General features: G+C 46.5%; 1 protein-coding gene, 1 long non-coding RNA gene and 1 pseudogene across 3 annotated transcripts in view; 2 read left to right on the top strand and 1 right to left on the bottom strand.

Moving 5' to 3' along the window:
• Positions 1–5,375, top strand: part of Tmem106a (transmembrane protein 106A) — an 11,063-nt gene extending 5,688 nt beyond the window's left edge. The window contains exons 5-9 of one of the 2 annotated variants that reach the window (XM_048790697.1): positions 781–934; positions 2,560–2,700; positions 2,809–2,852; positions 3,445–3,498; positions 3,837–5,375. In XM_048790697.1, coding sequence (XP_048646654.1) covers positions 781–934; positions 2,560–2,700; positions 2,809–2,852; positions 3,445–3,498; positions 3,837–3,987 — 544 coding nt within the window. In that variant the 3' untranslated portion in view covers positions 3,988–5,375. The remainder of the gene's footprint in view (positions 1–780; positions 935–2,559; positions 2,701–2,808; positions 2,853–3,444; positions 3,499–3,836) is intronic. The other variant, XM_048790700.1, reaches the window with a different exon arrangement.
• LOC125613093 lies at positions 1,574–1,673 on the top strand (annotated as a pseudogene).
• On the bottom strand, positions 4,469–9,570 carry LOC125612592. The gene is made up of 2 exons (XR_007343043.1): positions 9,014–9,570; positions 4,469–7,319 (listed from the first exon to the last, which is right to left on the bottom strand). It is a non-coding gene; the product is annotated as an uncharacterized LOC125612592 (long non-coding RNA).
• Between the last annotated feature and the right edge of the window lie 6 nt (positions 9,571–9,576).

Raw genomic sequence — 9,576 nt, 5'->3', positions numbered from 1 at the left:
TAACCTTTTTTTTTTTTTGGCATGTCTGTGACCCTGTTTGTGAGATCAGGGTCCATTTGTTATGAATCCCTGCAACCTCCTCCCAAAATCCTCAGCTTGAGCTGGAGACCCTCCATACAGCCTTCCCACCACTACATCAGAATTAGAAACTAGCAATGCCCCTAATAAGATACAAAGTACTGTCTCTATTTTTTATTTTTAATTTTGTAGTTGTAGATGGACAGCATACCTTTACCTTTGTTTCATTTTTATGTGTGCTGAAGATGGAACCCAGTGGCCAGCCCAACTGTCTCTAATTATATCTGTTTTGAATTAGATAGATGGTTTCCTGTTCTGAATATTGTTTAACTAAATATACAAATCAGAACTCTAAAAAAATTAATGTGGACTTAGTTCTTCTAGTGATAATTACTAGCATTCATTGAGCTTTTTCTACATGCCAGGACCTGTGATTAGTATTTTTCCATGTATTATATCATAGCAAATTCTATTACGTAGGTACAGTTATTTCCATTTTACAAAGAAAGTGGGAATTTGGGAGGGTAGGTGGGCTGCTTGACGTTATGAGGTCAACGGGGACAGGAAGGTGGGAATGGAAGCCAAGCTGCCTTCCTCCTAGTGCTGTGCTCCTTACTACCCATGCTGAACCACATCTGGAGAGCTAAATGAGCAGTCATGGAGGTGATATGTGTGGGGAGCCATGTATCTGGAGAGGAGTGTGAGAACCCCAAGTTTCCTTGGTGTTCACACGCCTCCATCCTGTGTGCTGCTTTCCCACAGGAAGCTCTCTGTGTTCCTGGCAGTGTTCATCTGCCTGATGACTTCCTCCTCTATCATCTTTTTCCTGTTTCCCCGGTCCATCGGTGTGCAGCCTGCAGGCCTCAACTCCTCCACCGTGGCCTTTGATGAGTCTGACATCCACCTCAACATGACGGTGTGTGTGTAGTAGGGACCCTGGCTCTGGCCTCTGTACTTCCCTAAAGCCTTTGTCCAACTTGGGTGTGGATAGCCAAGGATCTTGTGGCACCCAGAGGAGAGAAGTAGGGAATAGCATGAGCTATCTGATAACAAATTGTATAGAACTGGAACTCTCTACAATCAGGGATCAGAATCCAGGTCAGATTAATAAATCATAGTGTGGAATAGAGTTGTCAGTGCCTGAAACTCTGGATGGACAGACAGAATGGAAAGAAGCCATATAAAATGGGACGGGATCCTAAGCCAGTGTGGTTTTTGTTCATTTGTTTTGAAATGTGGGTCTCACACTGTTGCCAAGGATGGTCCAAATCCTGGGCTCAAATGTTGGGTCCTCCTACTCAATGTTGGGACCCAGCCTCCTGAGTAGGTGAGACTACAGGCATGTGCTGCCACACCCAGCTCAATGTAGCTTTTTTTTTTTTTTTTAATGTTTTTATTTCTTGAGATGGGGTCTTGCTAAGTTATTGAGATGGTCTCAAATTTGTAATCCTCCTGCCTCAGCCTCATCTGTCACTGGGATTATAGACATGTGCCCTCTCACCTGGCTCAGTGCAACTTCTTAAAGGTGACCCCTCACCATTAAGAGCCCATTGGTGTGCTCGCTTCGGCAGCACATATACTAAAATTGGAACGATTAGCATGGCCCCTGCACACGAATGACCTGCAGGTTAGTTCGTGAAGCATTCCATATTTTGTGCAGTTCATAAAGACCATCTGACAATGGTAGGGTTTGAAGAAGTTACTTGTTCCGTATTGTGGTGATACCACAAGCCATGCTGTCTGGTCCTCCTACTCAATGTTGGGACCCAAGTAACCAACCATCAACACAGCATTCTGTTCACGTTACTATTAATAAATTACTGAAAATAATCCTTGTGTCTGTACCTGAAAACTTTTTTCCATTTGTCCGATTCTGCTTCTGACTTAAGCAGTGAACTTTATATCAGATTTCCTATAACAGAATCCTCCTGATACATGTTTTAAAAAAAGAGCCCATTGGAAGCTTGGCATGGTGGTTTACTCCTGTAATCCCAGTAGCTCAGGAGGCTGAGGCAGGAGGATTGCGAGTTCAAACCCAGACTCGGCAACAGTGAGGCACTAAGCAACTCGGTGAGACCCTGTCTCTAAATAAAATACAAAATAGGGCTGGGGATGTGGATGTGGCTCAGTGGTCAAGTGCCCCTGAGTTCAATCCCTGGTACCAAAAAAAAAAAAAAGCCCAGTGGATATCCAGTCACAGTGGCACATGCCTATAATCCTAGCAACTCAGGAGGCTGAGGCAGGAGGATCACAAGTTCAAGGCCAGCCTCAGCAACTAAGTGAGGCTCTAAGCAACTTAGTGAGGTACTGTCTCAAAAAGAGCTGGGGATGTGGCTCAGTGGTTAAGCTCCTCTAGGTTCAGTCTCCAGTATTTAAAAAAAAAAAAAAAAAGGAGGAGCTCTTGGTACTGATTCTCTGCACCTAAGATCTGTAATGGTTGGGTGTGAATCTGGCCCAAGAGCCAGACTTCTGAAACTATTTGGCTTCTCCCTTTCAAAGATGAGCCACTCTTACCCTCCCTTTCCTTGTCTTTATCCCCAGAGTATCTTGAATATCTCCAATACCAACTACTACCCCATCACTGTGACCCAGCTGACCATCGAGGTTCTGCACCTGTCCCTTGTGGTAGGACAAGTTTCCAACAGTCTCTTCCTACACATCGGCCCTTTGGCCAGTGAACAGGTGACTTCCCTGACCCCAGCCAGCCTTGCCCGCAGATATTCAGATGTGTGTGGTGTTGGGAAGGAGCAGCCTAAGGTGAGGCTAACCTTGTGCCCATTTGGTTAACAGGTGTTTTATGCAGTAGCCAGCAGAATACAGGATGAAAACACATAGTGAGTACCTCTTGACCTCTTTTTCCCATAGTCCCTTACCTGACTTGGAAACCCATATAATACCCACTGGGTTTCCTCATTGCTTAGCAAACTACTCTTCAGCCTCTTAAGTCCTGTCCCCTTGTAGCTGGGACTTAAGCATACAAGGACTTAGGATCCTTAGCTTCTGCCTGTTGGGCCCAGATTGGAATGAAAAACAGGCTGGAATTTGGTTAATCTTTTCTAATTTTTTAAAATATTTATTTCTTTAATTTTTAGGTGGACACAGTATCTTTATTTCACATTTATGTGGTGCTGAGAACTGAACCCAGTGCCTCACACACACTAGGCAAGCTCACTACCACTTGAGCCACATCCCCAGCCCCTGGTTAATTTTTTCAATATGTGATCTTGGGGATCTGAATCACTGAGTAAAAGGAGTCTCTTGTTTTCTGCTAAGGGCAAGGCCAGCATGTACCTGGGCTAAGCACTGGGGGCTTGGAGTGATATTGCAATCAGGGCCATGGGGCCCTTCAGGACCTGCAGGTCTCCAAGTTTTCTGAGAGGCTGTTCAGTATGAAACGTGACCCCATGCTCTCTTTCTCTCTCTCAGCAAAATCTGTACCTGGCTGAAAATCAAAGTCCACCATGTACTTTTGCACATCCAGTAAGTAGGGCTTGGAGCTCTGGTGTCTCCTGTCCCACTTTTGACTTTATCCTCACCTCAGTTTTATCTCCTATGGGGAGAAAGAGTCGTTGCAGCTGACCCTGTGAATATTTGTCTCTGGAGAATAGCAAGTCCATACCTTTCTCTGGGTCTCACCTTGCTTATAAGTTATTGGTGTGGCAGTCTCAGGGTTGTCTGAAAGTTGCTGGAACACAGGTGGGGCAGCTGTTCCTGGTGCCTTGGAACAGCAGGGAACAGAAGGAAAGGAGGAGGGAGGTTGAGGGAGCCAATCTTTCCCCGACAGCAAAACAGGGTCAGACCTGTCCTTTTCCTCTCAGACATGACAACAAAGGCTGCTTCCTCTCCAGGGGCACCTTGACCTGGTCCCACCTGAGCCATTCAGAGCAGCTAGTCTTTGACAGCTATGAATATGTGGACTGCCGGGGAAACATGTCAGTGCCACACCTGCTGATCCCTCACCCACCGTGACCCAACTGCTGTCCCTGTACCCTGGGCACCTGCAAACCTGGTCCACAACTCCACAGTGCCCCAAGAAGGACTGCAGTGACTCCCAAAGGAAGAGCCTCACTTTTCATCCCTTCCCACACCCTCAGCACAGGGAGCTTTGTGTGATGTTAATTTCATACACACACACACCCTCTGATTTCTAAAGTTCTTTTAGAGCATCAGCTTCTGCCTTGGTCTGTCTTGAAGAAAGTCTGTCTTCCCTGGGGCATTCCTTGGAGTCCATTGACTGGTACCTGCCCTTTCTGTGCTGAGCATGTTGATTGCACAGCTCTACTGCGACACGTCCTCCACCTGTCTGAACATGGGAAAGGCTGTAGTTTTATCTGGCTTTTAAAACATTGACCCTTTTTAGGTTCTCCACCCAGTGATAAGAAAGTGTCTTGGGGACATCCAATACTATCTACAAGGCCCTCAGATGTTCCCCTGTGCCTCTCTGCTTTGCTCATATGACACAGTGATGGTGGTAGCCTCTTCTCTCTGGTAACTTGTCCTCCACCCATCTAACGGAGTGGCAAGCCCTTTAACCCCCTGTTAGTGGGTTAGTGACTATCCCTGGTTTCTAGGAAGAAAAAGCTGCCTGCATCAAAAGCTTTTCCTTTAGACAGAACAATTGTACTTTTATTTCATGGCAGGAGTTAAAGTAAAAGGGGAGGGGAAGGAGGCACCTGGCACCCCCGAGTCTACACGAGAAAGAAGTTATGGCCAGAATCATTTTCAAATGTGTTTATCAAAGTTTCTAAGCCCACAAGCCAGAGTCTATGTGAGTGGACCCAGGCAGTTCAAACTGGGCCCAGCTTCTGTCTTGTGAAAGCCTGCGGGGGGTGAAGCTCTCAGTGTCTAGACAAAACTTCTGGGCTCTGTTCCACTTCCTCCTCTGCCCCAGATCCCACCCTCTGCTCCGAACAGCCCCTGCTCTCCAGGCTTTGTCACAAGGAGCCCATCCACGAGGACCAGGCTAGAGCCTCCCTTTCCTGTTGGTCAGGTAATTCCCAGGTTCCCATAGGGCTTCAAGTGGAGGTGATTTTGGTAGTTGAGCAAAGCAGGAATGATATCTGTTCTCTAAATAAGGTTAGGCCTTTACATGTGGAGTGACAAACCTAGGCAGTGGATGAAAGCTGAATTTGGAGTAAGGTGAATGGAGGGGACTGTGGTAAAAGAACTAGCAGACTAGCTGGGGCTGTGAGGGGGAGGAAGGAATCTGCTGGCTCTAAGCTCACACCTGGATAGTTGGGGTCAAGCTGGTGCCAACAAGAGTGCAGAAGTCCAAGGAGTCCAGCCTGAAGCTTCTGTATATAGGTCATCAAATGTAAAAGATTTATATTATACTCAATAAACTACATTCAACTGTGTGTGTGTGTTAAAGTCTCCTGAGAGTAGGAGGGAGCTGGCAGACACTAGTCTTATCATAAACTATTTCTTAATGTTCCAGTGAGCATCAAGGCTGCTGAGAACATATCCTGCTTTGCTGGCTTCTGAGAGATTATTCACAGGAGCTCATTCTCTCCTTCTAATTGTGTAATCTCTAAGCTCTCTCCCAACTTCACCTTCCTATTCTATATCTTTCCCTCCATCCCAACCCCCGCCACTGCTCCCCTCAGGAAACATCCCTGGGTTACACTAAGATCAGGCTTGGCTTCTTCAGTCTGACCCAGAGTGGATGCTGAATGGGCTACAGTGAAATGACCTGAGCTGGGTGTAGTAGTGCACTCCTACAATCCCAGCAACTTGGGAGGCTGAGGCAGGAGGGTCATAATTTCAAGGCCAGTCTCAGCAACTTAACAAGACCCTGTCTCAAAATTTAAATAGAAAAGGGGTAGGGATATAGCTCAGTGGTAAACTGCTGGGTTCAATTCCTAACACGTGCATACACACACGCACATACACACACCCCCCTCTGGTTTCTCAGCCCCAAAATGTGACTGAGGTGACAGACAGCCTTTCTCATAATGGAAGTTGCTGGAACACAGGTGGGGCAGCTGTTCCTGGTGCCTTGGAACAGCAGGGAACAGAAGGAAGGGGGAGGGAGGTTGAGGGAGCCAATCTTCCCCCGACAGCAAAACAGGGTCAAACCTGTCCTTTTCCTCCCAGACATAACAAGGCCTGCTTCCTCTCCAGGGGCACCTTGACCTGGTCCCATCTGAGCCATCCAGAGCAGCTGGTCTTTTGAGAGCTATGAATATGTGGACTGCCAGGGAAACATGTCAGTGCCACACCTGCTGATCCCTTACCCACCATGACCCGACTGCTATCCCTGTACCCTGGGCACCTGCAAACCTGGTCTACATCTCCCACAACTCCACAGTCCCCAAGAAGGATTGCAGTGACTTCCAAAGGAAGAGCCTCACTTTTCATCCCTTCCCACACCCTTAGCACAGGGAGCTTTGTGTGATGTTAATTTCACACACACACACACAAAACCACCCTCTGATTTCTAAAGTTCTTTCAGGGACCAGCATCAGATCCTGCCCTTTGTCTATCTCAGGGAAGTCTGACTTGACATTGTCTTATAAGACTATGTCAGACTTGCATCTTTCTGAAGCCTGACACTGGGGGGGTCCCCCAGCCCTGCCCTCTCTTCCACTCGGGGCTGATGAGGGAGGGATGCCTGGGGCTTTTGGAGCCTCCTGGTTTTCTCTGGTAGATGTAAAGGCTGAAACTGGGAATGGGACAGGCCTGAGAATTTCAGTAGGAAATCCCCACTCTCTTCCTTCCCAGGGTCAGGTGTCCCCTGCCTGGGACAACCAAAGCCTCTCTTCCAAGTTCTTCCCTCCACCATCAGTCATTTAACAGCTGAGTGCCCACTGTGGGCCAGACACTGCACAAGGCTTAGATAGATGTCCCTGCCTGCCACCTCTGCTGCTGCCCCGGGCCTGGTATGGCATTACATAGCCCTGTCTTCTTTTTGATTCCATCCTTAGGCATGGGCTTGCAGGAGGAGCAGTGGCTCCAGTGATGAGCATAAACTGGAGGCCCCAATGGACTTACCACTGGGTAATAAAGGTCAGTAGGAGGTGGAGACTTGGGCCCAAGATCAAGTTCTCCCCATGGCTTTGTTTCAAGAGGCAAGGAGAGGCCTTCCTCTCTCTTCCATCCTCTCCATTCCCCTCATCCCAATCTCAGAAAACTGTCCACTCTCTTGGCTCTTAGATCACATTTTACTCCTAGCTAGTCTTGCAGAGTGGATGGCTTTTAAGGGGTAATAAGAAGGTATGATTGCTTATCTGGTTTTTGGCGGTGAACAGTGGAATCTTGAATCTGTGCCTGGATTACCACTGCTGGATATAATTAATTGACTGAGAAAAGGGAGACACAGGAAACAAAACAAGTTAGCAATTCCTGGGTATGCTGGCTTCAGGACACTGTGTTAAGCACCTCAAGGTTAGAGGAATCAAAGTGAAAGGCAGCAGCCTGGTCCATATCCTAAACCTCCTCGAGTTCTCTCATCCTTTGTGCCTATCTCAGAGACCATTCCAAAGCTTGCACCTTTTTATGCTCATTAAGAGTTACCATTCTGGGGCTGGAGTTGTGGCTCAGTGGTAGAGCACTTGCCTGGCATGTCTGAGGCACTGGATTCGATTCTTAGCACCACATAAAAATAAACAAATAAAATAAAGGCATTGTGTCCATCTACAACTATAAAAAAAAAATTTTTTTTTTTTTTAAAGAGTTACCATTCTAGGGCTGGGGTTGTGGCTCAGCGGTAGAGCACTCGCCTAGCATGTACAAGGCACTAGGATCAATTCTCAGCACCACATAAATAAAAATAAAGGTATTGCATCCAACTACAACTAAAAAAAATAATAATAATAATAATATTTCTTTTAAAAAAAAAAAGAGTTACCATTCTAGCTGGGCGCTGTGGCACAAGCCTGTAATCCCAACAGCTGGGGAGCCTAAGGCAGGAGGATCATGATTTCAAAGCCAGCCTCAGCAAACTCGAGGCACTAAAGTAACTCAGTGAGACCCTGTCTCTAAATGAAAATACAAAATAGGGCTGGGGATATGGCTCAGTGGTCAAGTGCCCCTGAGTTCAATCCCAGTACCAGGAAAAAAAAAAATTACCAATCTTATAGTGATTATAAGTGACTATGTCACTGATTTAAAGAAAAAAATATTGTTACCATCCTAGATTTGATGGCCTACATTGAGCCAGACTCAGTTGAGTGCTTTTGATGCTATCCCCTTTAATTACCACATACAGTCCTCTTGACTACACTAGAGAAAGTGGTATTTATGTATGAGGCTCAGAGCTCACATCATGCTACAAGGGAGTGGTGATCCTGAGACTCAGCCTCTGATTTAGGTCTTGCTTTCCTCCTCTTCCAGTCACCTCTATCTCTTTAGCCAGCTTTAAAACAGCCCCTTCTCAGGTGTGGTGGCACATGCCTATAATCTCAGTGGCTTGGGAGGCTGAGACAGGAGGATCGTAAATTCAAGGCCAGCCTTAGCAACTCAGCAAGGTCCTAACCAATTTTACAAGACCTTGCCTCTGAATAAAATATAAAAAGGGCTGGGGATGTGGCTCAGTAAAGTGCCCCTACATTCAATCCCTGGTACCAAAGAAAAACAAAAAAACAGATTCTTGGAAGTTTAAGCTCACTCCTATAATTCCAACACCTTGGGAGGCTAAGACAGGGGGATCACAAATTCAAGACAAGCCTCAGCAACCCAGTGAGGCCCTAAGCAATTTAATGAGATCATTTCTAAAAAAAAAAAAAAATCCCCCTTATTTACCTTCTTTGGTACCTATCTTTCCAAACAGGTCGTTCAACTCCTCCCTTATGCTTAGTGTTAGCGACAGGACTTAGCCAGATATTTTTATGGGTCAAGGAATAGAGAATAGAGAAATTGGCTATTCAGAGTGACTTTGAAATAATTCCAGTTCCCTTCCCTGTCTCCTGCTAAGGATGCCTCTGTGGACTACACACACACAAGGGCACACTCAAACACTCGGCCAGAGCTTCTCTTCCTCTGTGCTCTGTCTCACCTTGAAACGTGAATATCCAGGGTGTTTGTTAAGGCTAGAAAGGCAGGAGTTCATGAGACCTGGTGATGAAACAAGCATAAGTTACTCATCTGAAAGTTTCTTTTTTCTTTTTCTGGTAGTACTACTAAACTATACATCTACAAACTCAGCCTTTTTTTTTTTTTTTTTTAAGGTTGAGACAGGGTCTCACTAAGTTGCTGAGGTTGGCCTCAAAGTTTTGAGCCTCCTGCTCCAGCCTCCTCAGTATCTGGGATTACAGGCATGCTCCACTGTACCCAGCTCATCCCGGAGTTTCTCAGAAAAGAACACATCAGGACTGGACTTTTTATCATGTCTGGGGCCCAGTACAAGTCTGATGGTCAGGGGCAGACCCCTCCCTGCCCCAAAACACATTCTGAACCCACCCTGAAGATTCGGAACTAGGAAGCCATGCTGTGGTTCCCTGTTCCCGATCTCCCAGGGCTCAATATATCTGCTGATAAGCCTACAACTCACATCCCACCATCCCCACCCCCTCTTCTGTCGTCCTCACTGTGGAAGAGAGGCTGACACCACGTCAGACA

This window comes from Marmota marmota, unplaced genomic scaffold, assembly GCF_001458135.2.
Source record: "Marmota marmota marmota unplaced genomic scaffold, marMar, whole genome shotgun sequence".
NCBI lineage: Eukaryota > Metazoa > Chordata > Mammalia > Rodentia > Sciuridae > Marmota > Marmota marmota.
This window is presented reverse-complemented; position numbering and strand designations above follow the sequence as displayed.